The 20,273-nt window shown below is 37.1% G+C and overlaps 1 protein-coding gene across 1 annotated transcript in view; it reads left to right on the top strand.

Moving 5' to 3' along the window:
• Positions 1-20,273, top strand: part of CNBD1 (cyclic nucleotide binding domain containing 1) — a 159,391-nt gene that overhangs the window by 115,797 nt on the left and 23,321 nt on the right. The window contains exons 8-9 of the mRNA XM_088149275.1: positions 2,224-2,333; positions 3,532-3,682. Of these exons, the coding sequence (XP_088005401.1) occupies positions 2,224-2,333; positions 3,532-3,682 (261 nt within the window). The remainder of the gene's footprint in view (positions 1-2,223; positions 2,334-3,531; positions 3,683-20,273) is intronic.

The raw sequence follows: 20,273 nt of genomic DNA, 5'->3' as shown, positions 1-20,273 counted from the left end.
GGTGTTCTCTGCGCAGAGCCTCTTTAATCACAGATTCACAAGAGCTGATTTTGTTCAACCTGCATCATTCTCAAGGAACAGCCAGAATAGGGCAAAGAAGGCCTCAAAAAAGCAATGAATCCTTATATTCACTGGTGAAACAGAGAAACATGGATCTTTGGGTAATGGCTTCAGGGGGACCTCAGTAGATGAAAGGGTATGTCCTGCCGGACTGGATTAGGTCTGTGGCCAGATGTTCCCTATCTTCTGTTTTATGGCCTATCTGAATAGACATTTTTTTTCAGATCATGTAGTACCTAGATGGTAGGTACTACTTTAAGTATTTTCCCAAAGTAATGATGAAGAACATGTGAGTCACTCAACTTTCTTTTTCCACATTCCTGGATTTTTATTGTTATTAAGGCAGGCTCCAGATGTACTATATGTACAGCATACTTGGAAGTAGTGACTTTATAAGATAAATCTTATGTTGTGAAATGAAGTTTAATTTAAGAGAGATATTTCCCAGTCCCCCCTTCTTTCCAATCCTGCTTCAACATAAAAGAGAATATACAATACCTAAAAAATATCATTTTTGGTTAAACTCAAAAACAGCAAACACGCTGTTCTTTGTGTAATGTTATTATCAGATGGGAAGAATGTGTTCCTCAAGATGTTTATTACTAAAGATTAACATCATCCTTTGGATGTGTTATACTATTATATGATAGTTATAGTGTTATTTTAATATAGAATCCCCACATGGAGTTATTTCTTTTTAAAAAAAGTTTACTTGAGCCTTAAAGTCACCTTGGCCTTTACAGTACTGTCAGTGTTGTGTTGTCAGTTGCCAATAAATCTGGGTTAAATGATGAGTGGTTTTCAGTTCCTAGCCATTTTGCATCAATGAACAGTCACAAAGGAGCATATAATGGCAACATTACATTTGGAAAGTATCTGCATTTATTATTGCTATTTTTTCCAGCCATGGAAAAATGTTAGGTGCCAACTCAAGCTGAGCAATCCAGCTGGTGTAGAAAAATCAGATTCATAGCTTCACTGACTTCAATAGAGCTTTGCTCTTGTATGTGTACATCAAATAAAAGTCTGCAATGACTTTACGCTACTCCTGTTCTATGGAGCCTCTGTTCTTCACAGCTGTTCAGTCTGCCCACATTATATGGCTTCTTCCCCTTGGTTTCCATGTAGACTCCCCTAATGAACAGTATGGTGCTTGTGTCACTGTTTTCATTATAGCAAATGTATGATTTATTTCATGTAGTAATTTCATTAAGCCTTTTTTGTGTCAAAAAGCCATAACCCACATACACACAATCCTTTCCTCCTACTTCAGTTAGTCAAGGTTAATACAAAGAGCAATGGACAAAGTAGAGTGTTGTGTTGTTTTGATTGTGGTCTGGCTCTGAAACCAGAAACCACTTTCCCTTCCAGAAGATTTATTCTGGACGATTTAGGGGCTACTCTTGGTATGACCAGATCAGCTTGGTTCAGAGGAAAAAATAATATTTCAGTCCTCCCCAAATGTTCTGCCTCTGGAATGGAACAGTATTTTTTGTTAAATTCATTAGTATATTATTTAATAATATCATCAAACATTAAAAGCACATTTAATTGGGAAAAACAGAATAAAAAGCAAAAGCAGGGAGACAGATACATGAGCAACAGGCAACAATTTACATTATCTGTATACAATAACTATATCTATCTATATGAAAAAGCACGGAACTTTCCAGAACCAATGGAAACAATACTGTGGATAAATAACATGGACAGCCCTGGGTGATTTCCTCCTCTATTCTGTACCATTAAAACAATTTCATGGATGGGAAAGATCTATCCAACACTAAATAGCACACTTGTATTCTGGGTAGACATATACAGAATGCATTTCAGACATACTAAAAGAATCTGAATGCTTGCATATATGCAAAATGTTCCTATCCATAGTACAGAAATAGGTGGAATATAGTAGTCTAGGACTAGGGACAACTTTATACCCCTCATCCTTATTTCACTTTGGTACTATTCACATCACTTCATATGTACATGTTATGATGAGCTTGGAAGCATGATATAATACACTAAATTCATTCCATTCACGTCATTTAAATCATGGAGTGGGAAACCTCTTTACACATACACACATACACACACTCAGAGAGAGAGAGAGAGAGAGAGAGAGAGAGAGAGAGAAGTAATTTATTGTTATTTTTATTGTTGCAGTGTTCATGAAAGAAGGAGAAATAAGCAAATATGTAGGATTCATTAAATCTGGATGTTGCAATGCTTACCGAATAATTCCGGCTCTTGTAAAGCGACCTTTGGGGAAAATGGTAAGGAAAAAGATCTTCCTCTACGAAATTCTTCTTTTGACCAGGTTGGAATAGGGAACTTATGAATAGGTTTTTCAATAGGGAGCTTTTTATAAATAAGAAAATGTGACGGTATTGTGAAATTATGAATTGAACAGTATAGGTCTTACATATTTTAAAATGAAAATCTGAAGGAAGAAATAAATAACACCTTGCTGAAGTAGTAATTTGTATGAACCAAGTTCATTATAGCTCTGTGTTATACAGATTTCTCTCACACATGGATGTTTAGCATTGCAAAAAAACATTTTTAGAATGCTGCTTTAAAGCATGAAACTACATTTCATTGCCTCTGAGGAAAAACATTCAGGAACAAGGTATCAATACAATCATGTTACTTCTCACAAAATAAACCCAAGAGACATAACATTATTATTCTGATGAGAGAACAGAAATTGATCTACTAGTTGTTGCCTGGTGACCATGTGATAGATATTTTAATATGTTCTTTGGGCTTTATCTGTCTAATGGATTTTTGGACCACCATTTGATGATCATGTGAATTGAACATCAGAATCTGCTAAACATATGGAACCCAAGCTTAACCTTAATGAGCACAATGCAATCAACTGTGTTTACCATTATCTGTAATATAAATTGTGGGTTTTGCCTTCTGGAATACAGGAATTGGGGCTCTTAATCCACAAAAGAGAGAAGGGAGATGCGTACAGCTTTCCAATTCTCAGCAATGGCTTCGTACAGTGTCCTGTATACTTTTATGTGCCAAGGAAAAAAAAACTGCATTCTTCTGTATGGATAAATAGAGTACTGGGTGGACTATAACTGTATGGACAGATAATGAACAAGTCTTTCTGCTCCTTGATCATTTTTCCATTCTGACATCATTTCAAATTTGATTTTTAGGCTTGTGCCTACATCAAAATTGGGTGTGTTCACATAAGCATATATACTTGCACGTGTGTATGATTGCAGGGAAGGCAGTGAACTCAAGCTCCTGACCACAGCCTTTTATACTGAGAATGAAACCTGGATTTTATTGTGGTATATGTGAAATACCATAAAGCTGAATGTTCTAATGATGGATTGTGACTGCAATTTACATGCATATTTTGTGAATGATCCCTCTCTCTCTTCCAAACCCTTACCATTCTTGGATACGAAGCAACAAAAAATAACTTGGGTTTGTGTTTTTAAATAGGTTAAACAAATGAGACAAGTTCTCATTGGCCAATTATGTCAAAAACAATCCTTTGGAGAAGTGAGCATTCTTCTTCAGACACCATCTACATATACATTGAAAGGAGCAACCCCTGTTGAACTGGGACTTATTGATGCTACAGATGTACTTGGTAAATATCACAGCACTGCTTCTCTTCTCTTCTCTTCTCTTCTCTTCTCTTCTCTTCTCTTCTCTTCTCTTCTCTTCTCTTCTCTTCTCTTCTCTTCTCTTCTCTTCTCTTCTCTTCTCTTCTCTTCTCTCCTCTCCTCTCCTCTCCTCTCCTCTCCTCTCCTCTCCTCTCCTCTCCTCTCCTCTTTTTTTTTTTTCCAAACAGAAGTTTGGTCCACCTAAAAGAAGTAGAATCCAACCCTGAGTTTACCACAATGGAAATACTTATCAAATGGTTTGCCAGGGTCAAAATAAAATATGATAGATAATATGAATGCCACAATCAAATTATGAAGCAGATAAATAGAAATTAGAGACAATGCAAACTGGCCTGGCATAACTTCTTCCTGTCAAATGCATCTTGTTTCCTAGAAATCTGTGCAATATTTTCTAGATGCTCACAATCTAATATTCTATTCTGAGTAGAAATCTATTCTAATATTTTCAGGTGGTGGAGAGGGCAGACTGGCTATGTTATGTTATTTATTTAAAAGACTTATATGGCCACCTATGTTATATGCCACAACTCTGAATGATTCACAGAAATAGCAATAAAACCAAAGTAAAATAATAAAACCAATGTCTAAACAAACAAACAAATCCCAGTGCCCTAAACAACATTCCCCAGTACACCAACAATTACAATCACTGGGCTGGGCTCCAGCCTCACCTTATCCCCAGTTTTGGAAAAAGAGCCAACTTTTTAAGGCCTTCTGGAAGGCTGGGGGGGGGGGCACACTTTCTAGACCCATTAGATGACAGCATTTAAGGGAAGCAACCTGGAGTGCACCCACCCTGTTATGTGACAGTCTGTACTGGATACTTGTTTTTCTACCTTTTGAAGATATATACAACATTCTGTTTCTTTTAGTGTCTCAGTTCTTCAGGATTTCTCAAAAATTATTGTCAGTGCTCTAAAAGAGTGTCAATCAGCTCTTTCAGCATCCTGGATTGGCACTGTTTTCTACAGGAGCACAAATCTGATAGTGTGCTAATGTCTAGGAGTGGTAAAATGCACACTCACTTTGCATATGTATCTATAGAAGCGCTCATCTCTTTGCCTCATTACATTAAAAGGACTCTTTGTTAATGGTTTCTGTTAACATGGCTGCATGTTGATAGAAATTCTAAGGCTCACATAGGTTTTTACATTAAAATAAACATTTAGGTGAAGATTTCATGTGTGAAACTGTTTCTGCTCTAATGGAAAGTCAGAGAACATCATATTACAACACAGAGGAGAGATGGGTCCTTCAGTGGATTTGAATATTATTTGAAAATGAATTCTCTGATGTCGCAATAGTTGTTAAGACTGATTGTAGGTCATAGAAAACACCATGTGAGATGCACCTACCTCTCTACTCCAACTCACCCACCCACCAAGCTTGATCATTTTTCAGTTAAAGGATATTATAACATGGGTTTTGCAAGAGCTGCAGAAATTGTTTTTGCAACATGTGGGCATGGATATGAAACACCTCTTTCTAGATCCATCTGTGTCTTTTTTTCAGCTGTGTACAGCTGTTTTGGAAACTTGTCCTGACTATCTCTTCATTGGTGTGCATACACAAGTATTTTGCTTGAAAAAAAAATGAAGTGGGTGTGTTTGTTCACACATGTAGAGGTATTTGGGAGCAGCTTCCAAAGCAGCTGCGTATTTCTGGAAAAAGATGATTCAAAGAGAAGCTTTTAGTCTGTGTTTCCCTGCACTGTTTGGCACCTCATTTGAAGCATTTGTTGTTGTTTAGTCGTTAAGTCGTGTCTGACTCTTCGTGACCCCATGAACCATATTGCGCCAGGCCTTCCTGTCCTTCACTGCCTCCCTGAGTTTGCTCAGTTTCATGCTCATTGCTTCAGTGATGCTATCTAACCATCTCATCCTCTGCCGTCCTCTTCTCCTTTTGCCTTCAATCTTTCCCAGCATCAGGGTCTTCTCCAAAGAGATCTCTCTTCGCATTAGGTGACCAAAGTATCTGAGCTTCAGCTTCATTATCGATCCTTCCAATGAGCAATCAGGGTTGATTTCCTTTAAGATTGACTGGTTTGACCTCCTAGCAGTCCAGGGGACTCTCAAGAGTCTTCTCCAGCACCACAGTTCAAAGGCATCAATTCTTCGGCACTCAGCCTTCTTTATGGTCCAGCTCTCACAGCCATACATTACTACTGGAAAAACCATAGCTTTGACTATGCGGATCTTTGTCGGCAAGGTGACGTCTCTGCTTTTTAATATGCTATCTAGGTTTGCCATAGCTTTCCTCCCAAGGAGCAAGCGTCTTTTAATTTCATGGCTGCAGTCTCCGTCTGCAGTGATCTTGGAGCCCAAATAAATGAAGTCTGTTACTGCTTCCATTTCTACCCCTTCTATTTGCCAGGAATTGATGGGTCCAGATGCCATGATCTTAGTTTTTTTAATGCTGAGTTTCAAGCCAGCTTTCGCACTCTCCTCTTTCACCCTCATCAAGAGGCTCTTTAGTTCTTCTTCACTTTCTGCCATTAGGGTGGTATCATCTGCATATCTGACGTTGTTGATGTTTCTCCCTGCAATCTTAATTCCGGCTTGTGATTCTTCCAGCCTGGCATTTCTCATGATGTACTCTGCATATAGGTTACATAAGCAGGGTGACAGTATACAGCCATGTCGTACTCCTTTCCCTATTTTGAACCAATTGGTTGTTCCATGACCGGTTCTAACTGTTGCTTCTTGGCCTGCATACTGATTTCTCAGGAGACAGATAAGGTGGTCTGGTACTCCCATCTCTTTAAGAATTTGCCACAGTTTGTTGTGATCCACACAATCAAAGGCTTTTGCATAGTCAATGAAGCAGAACTAGATATTTTTCTGGAACTCTCGTGCTTTCTCCATGATCCAGCGAATGTTGGCGATTTGATCTCTAGTTCCTCTGCCTCTTCGAAACCCAGCTTGTACAAACGGTAGTTCTCGGTTCATGTGTTGCTGAACCGTAGCTTGTAGGATTTTGAGCATAACCTTGCTAGCATGTGAAATGAGTGCAATTGTGCGATAGTTTGAGCATTCTTTGGCGTTGCCCTTCTTTGGAATTGGAACATAAACTGACCTTTTCCAATCCCGTGGCCACTGTTGCGTTTTCCAAACTTGCTGACATATTGAGTGCAGCACTTTAACAGCATCGTCTTTTAGTATTTTAAATAACTCAGCTGGAATACTGTCATCTCCACTAGCTTTGTTGTTAGCAATGCTTCCTAAGGCCCACTTGACTTCAATCTCTAGGATGTCTGGCTCAAGGTCAGTGATCACACCAGCATGGACATCAGGGACATTAAGATCTTTCTTGTATAGTTCTTCTGTGTATTCTTGCCACCTCTTCTTAATCTCTTCTGCTTCTGTTAGGTCCCTGCCTTTTTTGTCCTTTATCATGCCCATCTTTGCACTAAACGTTCCTTTGATATCTCCAATTTTCTTGTAGAGATCTCTAGTCTTCCCCATTCTATTGTTTTCCTCGATTTCTTTGCATTGTTCATTTAAGAAGGCCTTCTTATCTCTCCTTGCTATTCTCTGGAAATCTGCATTCAGTTGCTTATATCTTTCCCTTTCACCCTTGCTTTTCGCATTCCTTCTTTCCACAGCTATTTGTAAAGCCTCATCAGACAGCCATTTTGCTTTCTTGCATTTCTTTTTCTTTGGGATGGTTTTAGTTGCTGCCTCCTGTACAATGTTACGGGCCTCCGTCCACAGTTCTTCAGGCACTCTGTCTACCAAATCTAATCCTCTAAATCTATTCATCACCTTCACTGTGTACTCACAAGGAATATGATCTAAGTCATACCTGAGTGGTCTAGTGGTTTTCCCTACATTCTTCAATTTAAGCCTAAATTTTGCGGTAAGAAGCTCATGATCTGAGCCACAGTCAGCTCCTGGTCTTGTTTTTGCTGTCTGTATAGAGCTTCTCCATCTTTGGCTGCAAAGTATATAATCAATCCGGTTTCAGTATTGACCGGCTGGTGACGTCCATGTGTAGAGTCGTCTCTTGTGTTGTTGGAAAAGAGTGTTTACTATGACTAGCTTGTTCTCTTGACAGAACTCTATTAGCCTTTGCTCTGCTTCATTTTGTACTCCAAGGCCAAACTTGCCTGTTATTCCGATTACTCCTTGACTTCCTACTTTAGCATTCCAATCCCCTATGATGAAAAGGACATCTTTTTTTGGTGCTGGTTCTAGAAGGTGTTGTAGGTCTTCATAGAACCGGTCAACTTCAGCTTCTTCAGCATCAGTGGTTGGGGCATAGACTTGGATGACTGTGATATTGAATGGTTTGCCTTGGATACGCACTGAGATCATTCTGTCGTTTTTGAGGTTGTACCCCATTACTGCCTTTCCCACTCTCTTATTGACTATGAGTGCAACTCCATTTCTTCTAAGGGTTTCTTGCCCACAGTAGTAGATATAATGGTCACCTGAATTAAATTCACCCATTCCCATCCATTTCAATTCGCTGATTCCCAAGATGTCGACGTTCAATCTTGTCATCTCATGTTTGATCCAGCTTGCCTTGGTTCATAGATCTTACATTCCAGGTACCTATACAATATTGTCCTTTACAGCATTGGACCTTCTTTTCGCTTCCAGATACATCCACAGCTGAACGTCCTTTCGGCTTTGGCCCAGCCGCTTCACTCTTTCTGGAGCTACTTGGAATTGCCCTCTGCTCTTCCCCAGTAGCATATTGGAAACCTTCCGACATGAGGGGCTCATCTTCCGGCATCATATCTTTTAGCCTTTTAACATTGTCCATGGGGTTTTCTTGGCAAGGATACTGGAGTGGGTTGCCATTTCCTTCTCCAGTGGACCACATTTTGTCAGAGCTCTCTGTCATGACCTGTCCGTCTTGGGTGGCCCTGCACGGTATAGCTCATGGCTTCACTGAATTACGCAAGCCCCTTCGCCACGACAAGGCAGTGAGCCATGAACGGTTTTTGAAGCATTTATCCAACCTTAATAATAACCCAGTTTCGACACATGTATTTTTGTTTGCATCAACCACTATGTCTTTAGAAAGCATTTCTTTCTTTCTCTTGAACTGGTCTAATCTTGTTATATGAAAATAATATATATTTATTAATATAATTTACACTTGAACATAATCTTTTTCCAATAGCTTTAGTAGCGAAGACAGAAATAGAGTTGCTGGTAGAGTACATATTGTTCATGCGGAAGATCCAAGACTGAGTCAGGATTAATTGACCCTTGGTGTCATCCCTAGAGTTGCATCAGAGTAGAGATGGCAGTACTCCATCTAAGATGCTGCCAATGGTATTACTGTTCATCACAATGATGATGTCATTGAGGAGGTACAATGATCTTTGCTACCTTTTCCATGTTGTCAGGATACCACAGCAACTCTCCTCCCACCCTCTTGGACTGATCTGAACTCAGTATGAGCTGACCTTCCTCCATTATAATGGACTAAGTGTAGCCCTGTTCAATGATTGGTATCACCAGGTAGGTGTGGAAAGTGCTTGTAGTAATTAGAGAGCTGCTGCCAGCATTCAGTTAGCTGGTATAAGACATTTCCTGATATTTGATCTGGCAGTGATTCTCCAAAGTATCAAGCATCACTCTAGTGGGTGCTTTTTTTGAGAGGTCTGGGGTAGAATAAGCAATTATCTTCTCATTGCACGTTAATATAATTTTTCTCCATTGTTTTTCTCCATTGAAGTCAGGGATCGTAAATAATAATGAAATAACTCTTGGGACTGTGTTTTAACGTATGAGTTTTATTGCCTTGGATGAAAAGAATAAGGTTTTATCTGATTATTTCAAATGCTGAAACATATTTTGAATACCCCCTCCCCTTCTTGAAGGAACAGGAGAAGTTTTGACCATTAATTTAGACCAGTGTTTCTCAAACTTGGCAACTTTAAGATGTGTGGACTTCAACTGCCAGGGGAATTCTAGGAGTTGAAGTCGACACATCTTAAAGTTGCCAAGTTTGAGAAACACTGATTTAGACCCTTCTACAGTAGTTGGAAATATTGGAAAATGAAACCAGGATTAGCTGCATGCAAAATGTATACTATAGTACAGAGCAATGGTGGAATGTGTCTTTTTGGTTGTGAACAGTGATTTTTGAGCTGTCACTTATTTCAGTTTCCCAGGGCATAACCCAGAGATGAGGAAATTTCCCTTTGCCCATACATTATAAATCCACGCATCTTCTGCATTCAAAAATGCAATTTATGGAGCTGTTAAAGCTAGAAGAGAAATAGTATTAGTTTGTTTTATAGTTTCAGGTAATTGTTTCATAATGCTTGTAATCAGAGGTGCTTTGAGCCTTGTAATAATAACATTTTATATCATTTGAGTTGCTGGTTAATCTTCTGGGCCCTGGCTAAAGTTGAATGCAGATGATTACATTCTCCTCTCAGTTCCATTTACTGATTGAATTGGAAGCAGTTTTCTTCAGTTATTTTCTTAAAGTATTGTTGTAAACTGCTTTAGTTCCAAGGCTGCTCTGTAGGTAAAGCTGTGTTGATAAATCTCTGAACTCTCCCATGAGGGAAGCTGAAACAAGTTTCTCAGCCATGGAGGAATACGTGAAAGCCCAAGTTCAAAGCCAAACAAAGCCAAGCCAAGCAAACTCTTGTTCAAATGTAAATAGCAATGGTTATTTTTTCCTTCTTCCTTATTTCAAGGACACTGAAATATTCATTTCAAAATCCTGCAAATTTCAAAACAAATGCTGGGAAGACTTGTGCAGAAACCAAAATGTCTCAAGAGGGTCCTGGCTCCCAGCATTTACTGAAGCCACTTCAAATAGAAAGGATTCTTATTTAAACATTGTCAAGGCTGAATAGAGTTTGCTTAAGATTTGTGAATCCCTTTGTGTGTTTTCTTACCTTTACCTGAAGCAAATGTCCCTTTTGATTTTTCATTTCTTTCAACTGAAGTCTAGTCTCATGATGTCCTGTGTTCTAATGCAGCTTAAAAGAAGAGGCAGACTAAAGGCAGCGAGCCACAAATTTTCTTTCTTTCTTTCTTTCTTTCTTTCTTTCTTTCTTTCTTTCTTTCTTTCTTTCTTTCTTTCTTTCTCTCTTTCTCTCTTTCTCTCTTTCTCTCTTTCTCTCTTTCTCTCTCCCTTCCTTCCTTCCTTCCTTCCTTCCTTCCTTCCTTCCTTCCTTCCTTCCTTCCTTCCTTCCTTCCTTCCTGTGATGAATAATAGTAATAATAAAGAAAATGTGTTCAGATTTGCTCTCAGTTGTGAGATCTGAAACGCCACACATTTGAAAAGAATAAAAGGGTTTTTTATTTATTTTTTAATAACTGAGTTATTTCAGAACAAATTATGCAAAATACAGTATATTGCCAGTTGTAGCAGACAACACGGCTCTTGTATGTTTTAATAGTTGTCTGGAATATTAACAATTTTCCTAATACTTGAGGCACGATAAGATGTCAGATTCCATTAACTCTGCATTAAAATAGTGGATCCCTTGTCCTTTGCACATGAAACTTCAATTTCTATAATGATTTAACAGTACTAGAGATGTTTCTAAATGAGACTTGTGCCACACAATTGCCCTGCCTTATTCTCATTTTATAAAGGATGTAGATGATATTGTCCTCTACTTGAAATTCTCCCATCTTTTTCTGCCTATTCTTTCTGTTCACCAGGAAATCTCCTAAGGATATATGGAACAGCTGGCTTTTGACTAGTAATGCTACAAGCCTGCCCTCTGAAGTACCTTGAGATAATGGCTCAAAAGATTTAAAAAAGACATAGGACTGGATTCCAGTCCCTTAAGAATATACCCTAATACCCTAATAAAATCCCTCTTCATTTGTGACATCAATCTTTATTATAATAGAAATTAGACTCTCATGGTGCAACAGAGAGTATTGTAAAGATGTTACTCCAATACTCCTTGTTGTTCTTATTGGTCCAGATGTTGCAAGATACAAATGGGAAAAAATGCAGGCGTTACAATATTTCTTGTTCGCTTTCTGAACCAAAAACTTTACTTTCTCACACATGTACCAATATATATCTACCCAGTTCAAAGTCTAGCCAGCTTTGAGTTCCAGAAAAATCAAGGCAGAAAATCTACTATGCATTTACCTTGTTCTTTGTAATGGCTGTACCTCTTTTGTAACTTCTCACAAAGTTTGATCTTCTTCAGAAGTCTTGTGGAACTTTCCCCCTTAAATACCATCACCTCATCCCATTCTCATAGGGACCTTTTTTTTTTAGTGAACAATCCCTTGCTAAATCTTAAAAGCCTCTATTCTATTTTTTTTTTTCCACATGCTGCATAAACTGAAAAGTTTAGAACAAACCTTCCTGCCTCTGTGGGATGTACTGAGTTGTTTTTATAGCTTTATCTTTTATACATGTCCATTCCTTCACATAAAAACACAGCACAACATATATATGTAGGAACCAAACAACTATAAATCAGTATATCACTGATTACAAAATGGTGACAATGACAAAATCACACAGGACACAAAACAAACCGACCTATGTTTTCATCCCTTGACATTTTTGCTGAAACTTAAAGACAACCTCAGAAAAAGGACATATTAATATGGCACTAGCAGTACAACACACTTGGATCGTCTTTAATCATTTCCCCACCCGAAAGCACACACATCCATTTATATATGTGTGCTACATACACTTGAAACACACATTTGCTAGTATCCCCACTTGATGACTATCACAATTAACAGTCTCCAAGCTATAACTTCAGGAGTCTGACTGGAATCCATCTTATGAATAAACATGGTCTTTCTTGAGGGTGAAATGGTTTCCTAGCCTTTTCTTATAAATTTCAGGGCAAATAGTACCAGTTTAAAATATATGAGATCTGCTTAATTCTTACCAGTGGTCTCTAGGAAGAAATAAGTAAAGTTACTCATGCTAATGTTCAGGCTAAGGGTACTATCAGGTTCATTTTCCATATATACTATTGCTCTTTTGGGACAAAATAAGAGACTAGATGTAGAGCGATAAAAATAACTAGATAAACTTTGTCACACTCTGTATATGCATTGAAATATTGCCTTCTAGCTTAAATATATTTCATAGAATGAATTATTTGCCTTTTCCTTATGAGAGAATAACTCCTCAACTCAGAAATAATCCATATCTCTGTAATTTAAATCTATACTACTTTAGAAACAGTATATTTGACATCTAAATAATAGTGGTGTAACTATTTTATCCATCTAGTGCCCCTCAGATGTGATAGGATTAGAATTTCCAACAAATGGTTATTGACCATGCTAACTGGATATTTTGAGAATTATAATTTGCTAGGCTGGGAACGGCCGGCATAGAAATTCGAAATTTGAAGAATATTTTTACAGAGGATGAATGTGTCATGCATTTACAGAACATAAAAGGTTTCTGCGAGTTATATATGCATTCAGAATATCTGCAAGCATTAGTTAGTTGATTGGCAGGAAGAAAGGAGAATAATTTTTTCCCTATTTCCTCTTTTCCTTTAAAAGTTGATAGAGAATTTAATTAGTTGTTTTGAAAGGTAAAACACACATATAGCTTCAGCAGCTGGATCATGGCTTTGGCTAGCAATTTCTTTTTTCAAATTATTTACATCATATAATGCATATACATATACACACACACACACACATTATATGTATATTCAACAGATACACACACACACATCTGCTGAAAATCACAGTAAACATTAGCTACATTTTCCCATTTGGAAAATCCTGTTTTAAAATCTACTCACAGGAAGTTGAAATGAAAGGAAGTTGGCCATTTTGGTCAACAAAAATTACTCCAGCTTTTAGTTCACTTCTTGGTACTTAAAAGCACCATATATAAGAATTTGACTAGTGGTATGATAGGCTGAGTGATAATGATTCATCCAAGCCTTAAATATATTATTTATTTAAGACTATGTTTATATTGTATTTTAAATTAATTTTATCTTCTGTATAAACTGCCCAAAGTCACTTTTTAATGAGATGGGCAGTGACACATTTGATATATAAATAAATATAAATAAAAGAAATAAAAAGCCTCATTTAAGGAGCTTCATTGAGTAGAAATGTTACAGTGGTATTATTTTTCCTAGTTATCAAGTACATATTTTGCTGCTGTACACATTGGCCCCTAACAATGTGAAACCTTTTAAATTATTTCATTATTATTAAGAAACAATTGAGATCTACATCTATCATTGTCTTAAATCATAATATGGTTTCCTTGGTTATGATTCTATGGGGTAATTCACCAAGGAGGTACTCCAGGGGAAATTAGTAAAATTGGTCCAACCTTTATTATATTTCTTAAAATATGTATGATTTTAAGTAAATATCGTCAATTATTCCTGGAAAGGGAGAAAGGAGCATATTCTTCTAACCACATGAAATTGGAATTTTCTCTGCATCATTTCACTTAGATGGTTCTATCCTTCTTTTTCCTACATGGAAATTTCTTTTCCAACAAATGGTGGAAAAATAATAAGGTAAAAGGCTTTTGTGGAAGCATCCAAACTCCATGGGACTCAGCTGGAGGCTGACTTAAGCAAATACATATAGGGTTAGATGATGCCAGGAAATAGTTTTAGGACCCCTCAGTAATGTGTTTCTAAGTGTAGTTACTCCTTGAAATAGTCTATTTCCCATTTCTTCCATAACAGTGGGCTGTATTTTTCAGGAACATCCATTTGCAGGTGTCATTCATTTCTATTTGCATCCTCAAACTGACCAAGGTATGTTGAACAGGGAAGGAAGTGCTAAATGAAGAAGAAGATTTTCCTTGATGTTGGGAGATCACTTTGCTCGGGAGCTTATATTGGCAGAAATCTTTTCAGTGTAGTTTTGCTTTCTTTGCCGTCAGTTTAAAAAGGAGGAGTGGAGTGGCCCACCAGCATCTCAAAGATTATCTTTCCAAGAAATGTTCCTCTTATTCAATTTTTCTTTATCCTTGATTTCACACAGATGTACTTTTAAAACATGGCAGATTGCTTGGCTGATAAAAAAGAAAATAAGGGTGGACAAGAAACGGCTGGTAATGTTAAAATCAGTTTAAGCGCAATCAGGGGCTCCATGGAAATCCAAAGGATTTCTAACACTTCTTTCATCCTCTGTTTTGTGACACAAGGAACAATTTAAGCAACTGAAAAGTTGAGTAATGGCTTCTACTGCAGGAAATAAAATTAAATGAAGAGGGGAAATCAGGAAAACTTATTTTAAAAATCAACTATAGGTATGAGAAATGACATAACTGCGGTTTGTATGATGGATGAACCTGGCAGATAGATTTATTTTAAAGCAGAACGGTGAAGCAATATGTGTACTCAGATGGCTTTTTCACAATAAGCCTCCTGTTTTTTTAGATAGTAGAAAGGATTGTAGAAAAAGACAAAACTCCTTCTCAATAGATATTCCCTAAGAAATAAAATGTTCTTACTGTGGAAAAAATTACCAAGCTAATTAAGTTATCCGACACAGAACTTTGTCTTCTGACAATTTCTGCGATCTGGAATACCCTTTTTTCCATCACCATCTAAATGTACATATTACAATTTGTAGAGTCACAGGATGCCTCACCTATGTATATGCTGCAATACTGTAGTGTGATTTATAGCATTATTATGTGATCAACAATATTACAGAAATATGATTCTAAATTTTCATTCCAAATCCTAGCATTTTTAATTCATTTTTTTTAAAGAAAAATAAGATACCCTGAAAACGTCCATTTTATGAAAGATTGCAGCCTTAAATATGTTTTATTATAGGCTGCTTTCAGTTCCCATAAAATTCAAGAGTTTATAGAAACACTGTTCATTAGGTGCAACATAACAAACATAACATACTGTAACATAACGGCTGGTTTTTATAATTAGTTAACACAAACATTAAAAAAAATAGCATAAATTAACTTGTGGGAGATGAACCTGGAGAAACAAGGGCTTAAACAGTTGCTCATTTAAGAGGTCATTTTTCTTACAATGCTGTTGCCATAGCATCAATACATTGATTTGTGGTTGTTAGTGTGGCAGCTGAGGTTGATGGAGGAAGCCAAATTGTGAAGAAAATGGCTGCCTTTGGCAGAAGGATGAAATATCCAACATTTTATGCAGGCATAACAGTTGTTTATATAGATGTTCTGTTTCCATGTTGTATAGACACATAGCACTTAATCAGATGAAAATAGTAAGTGGCTAAGGCAAACTATCAAAACTGTCAGCTCTTTTTCTTTTTTCTTTTCCAGCTTGTAGACACTGATTTTTGGGGTCAATTTCTAATAGAGATATTTCTAGGTTTTGCCGTCTAGCACACTTGTAAATGATTAATAAAGACCCATTAAGTTTCTTAAATACCTGCTGAACACAGGTCTTTGTAACTGCATAAAACAGAGAAGGAGTTTTGCCTGGAATTGAGAAAAAAGATGGCACAATATTGATCTGTGGATCCTATGCTGCAAAGAGACATGTTGTATTCTTTCCTTCCCTTTTTCATGCTCTTTTGAAGCCTCTTCCTCAAAGCTGGTGGCTTGTCTAAGAGCAGGGTGGATTTGCTAGCAACGGACATCATTTAATAAATACAGGAGACTCTTGTGACATAATAACAACAGCCTGCATAGTCAGAATCTGGCAGTGCTATACATATGAAAGGAAAAATACATCTTACATAGAAGAAAAAAGCCAGGATTCAGGCATCTAGCTGAGCAAACTAAATTAGAGTTTTGGGGCACACATACAATTACAAGAAAGGGAAGTAACGAAAAATCTTTGGAGCCTATGATTGCCTTCTGCCCAAGAGTTCTATGCAAGGCAGCAGAGAATTCCAGCTGAATTCAGTGGAACTTATTAGAATTTACTTAGATTTTACAGGAGAATCCTTTCAGGTAGAGCCCAGCCCTGAAGCAGTACATTTTTGCATCATTCCATTTGGTGCAAATTCTAGGAATCAGATGATAAGTTCTAAGCTACAGCATTATGTTGAAGAAAAAAGCTGTGTGCCCTGTAGCCAACGCTGTCCTCTAACTTATCTGATGCCTTCAGATGCAGTAAAAGATTGTTTCCTGGTCAATGTTGAAGAAATGTCCAACTACAGCCCCAGCTATGTGTTTGTATGTGGAATGGAAAGGGGACTCATCTCAGATAGGATAATGCCTTGGGCCAATCATGCTGTTCATTTAAAGTACACATGTGCAACGTTGCAACATATGTACAAAAGGGGCAGACTTTATGTTGAGATGTTGCAATGTGTGTCTTGTCATTTACTTGTACTGTGCTTGCATGTATGACCTATAGTGTCTGTGAATCATTCATGATTAAATCAGGAAAAAAGGATATAAATAACACTTGTTGAAAAGAAAAAAAATACCATTTATCTTTCAAATGCAGCACTATTAAAATATGTCAGAACTATATAAGCTTTGTATGTATGCATTTCAGGGTATTGGTCTGCATGAAAGTATTTGCATTTAATATTGAATATTTCAAAAAGTGTTTAGAACAATTTATGTATTTTGAAGGGAGAGAATAACAGCACACATTGATGGTGAAATGAGAATTTATTTTCAGTATATCCAAAATGTTATGTATTTACATAATTTGTATGTATATTTTTATGGCTCCCTCAGTTCTTGGAGGTGCCTACGGAGGGGCTTATAAGCTGTCATTGGAGGTGTGTGGCTATGTGGGTGGTCGTGATAAAAAAAAATTGTTGCATTTCATAATTCACCAATATATCATTCGTAGCATGAGATAAATTTGGCTGATCTCAACCTTTTTTTTTAGAGACCTAAGTAGATACAGTGATTAAAAACAGTAATAAGAAATAATATTGATAAAAACGAAAGGTATAAGCAAAGTCTGGTTAGAAATTGGAAGAAATTTCAATCACGAAAGAAGTATGACACAGAATAATCTTCACAGAGGTGTTAGAGGAGCACAGTACCACAATATATTTTCAGTCTAAATAGATTTAGAGACAGAATATGAATATATCTATATCTATATCTATCTATCTACACCATTTTGGTGTAGTGATTAAGGCATCAGGCTGGAAACTGGGAGTCCATGACCTCTAGTCCCGCCTTAGGTACAAAGCCATTTGGGTAACTTTGGGCCAATCACTTTCTCTCAGCCCTAGGAAGCAGGCAATGGCAGACCACTCCCGAAAACACTTACCAAAAGAAATGTAGGCTCAATGGCTACACACACACATTTATATTCCTATATTCCTATATACATACACACACACACACACACACACATATACATACATGCACACACATACACGCACGTGCGCGTGCACACACACACACACGCATAGAGTGAAATCTAATAAAGTTGATGCCTTGTATACATTTACCTGGAAATTAGGGCTGCCAGATCTGGGCTGCAGAGATCTGTCATCCAGACTTTTGCAGGTAAAATGTGGTAACCACATTTGAGAGTAGGCCCCAATGAACCCAATGGAACTTACCTTTTAGTGCATATATATTAGATCCCCTCTGAGTTTACAATTTGCTATTGTGATAAATAAATACTATCATGGAGCATTGCATATATAAAGAATCAACTGGGATGTAAGAAGTGAAAAACTAATGTCAGGACCTCTATTATTTGTAGAATTCCTCATTCATTTTTATTTTATTCACAAAAAAAATCACAAAGTAGGGAATTCAACAAATTAAAACAATATGCACGAAACCATTTTATAATCAAAAAACCTTATTTATTATATACCTAATACAGACTCTAACAATTCAAAGGCTTATGATTTAGATAAGCAGACATTTCCTGTCTGAAATCAGTTAGTTAAAGCAATCATTTGCTGCAATTACTTTTCAAGATTTTTTATTGCTGAAGCTTGCCCCTGGTTTTCCGAAAAGCCCAGATGTTGCTCCAAAGTTCAAAAACAGCAGGTTTTATCAGTCCTTTTCTATTATCTATGTTCAGACACTAAGCATGTTTCATAAATGGGAGCTTTAGTAATTAGCAATCTGGATTCTGGACCCCAAAGCCCATACTTATTATTACGTTGCTAAGTTGTTAAACTGGAGCAGCTGTGTTCTTTGCCCATTATTCTTTGGGCCTTTGACTTTAATTACTGCTTATTCCCTCCTTCCCTTTTTATTCCTTCTCCTGCCTATATAAATGCTCATTATTATTCTCTTTTCATTATCTCAGGTTAGGATATTTAATAGTCAGTGTTATATGCTTCTCTTGTCTTGTATATAGAAATACTATGTCTGACACGCCATTGCAATTGTCAATATAGGAAAACAAAATAGTTGACTTTTCCTAATATGTTACTTTAGTAAAAAATCAGGTAACTAAAACTTAGACACAAGCTGGAAATAATGACTCACAGCTTCACAAATCTAGCTATAAGTACCTTTAATTACAAGCAAAGAAGTTCTGCAGTGGAGGCCAACAGGAAAAAAAAATCTTCTAATTAAAGGACACCTAAGAGATGATCCAGATCCTAGCAATGGGGTCCTTCGATTTTATTAACCTTGGCCTTCCTTCAAAAGCCCATACATGGTTGCATTTTTTTTTTTTTTTATTCTCTCAGGAAGCCTGTAAAGTAGGCCAGGCTGGGATAGAATTATAAGCTGAATCATCTCCATGGTTGAGTGACAATTCCCCATCTTAATATAACATCTGAACCACCAGGCCTCATTGTTCTAGATGTTGTTGATGATGGTACATGCATCCAGTTCCTAATTAATCTTTTCAATCTGCCATTTTGGCAAATATACTGCATATTGCAGCAACTATGCATCACAATAAATTCCATTCTGTGTACAAGGCAGGAAAAGAGACAGTATTCAGGCTGGCACAGGCAATCTAAGACCTAGAAGATGAAAAGAAATCTTGGTTGGTTGCTACTATCCCTTTCCTGGGCAATGTGATTGAGAAACATCATGCTGATTAGTCCCAGGAACTCTTGACATAACTCTAATTACAATTGCAAAACTGGAAAAATTGTTTTCTATTTTACTGAAATGCAGAGGTTCTTAGAAGACTTTAGTTGATCACACGTACATATTGGTTTGTGGAATCCTTGGTGCTCTCTGAGCTTGGTTGTTTGCTTGCAGACGTTTCATTATCTGACTAGGTAACATCATCAGTGCTAGTGAGTGTGGGGTTTGCTCCCTGTTTATATACAGTAGTTACAGAAGTTACAGTATATAAACAGGGAGCAAACCCCACACCCACTAGCACTGAGGATGTTACCTAGTTGGGTAATGAAACGTCTGCAAGCAAACAACCAAGAACTCCACAGTTCAACCCTGAACTACATATATTCCCTTCTATTGGAACACTTTGGTTTACTTAGCTGTTTAATTTGTTTTTAATATAGAACCTAATGTAAGTTAAAAAGAAAAAGGTTTTCTGCATAAAACGGAGATGTGTCCTTTTTAAAAGTATAAGCCAAAACATAAACAAAACAAAAGTGAAACTCCATCCAGAGCAAATCTAATGATAGCCCTGCTGTTAACATTTATTTTACTTCAGTAGCTATACTATTTTGGCAATACTCAATTCTCTTTCTCCCTGCAGCTTTATTA

This window comes from Python bivittatus, unplaced genomic scaffold, assembly GCF_059951505.1.
Source record: "Python bivittatus isolate LINGU-HERP-01145 unplaced genomic scaffold, Pbiv_v1 ctg000590_np1212, whole genome shotgun sequence".
Lineage (NCBI taxonomy): Eukaryota > Metazoa > Chordata > Lepidosauria > Squamata > Pythonidae > Python > Python bivittatus.
This window is presented reverse-complemented; position numbering and strand designations above follow the sequence as displayed.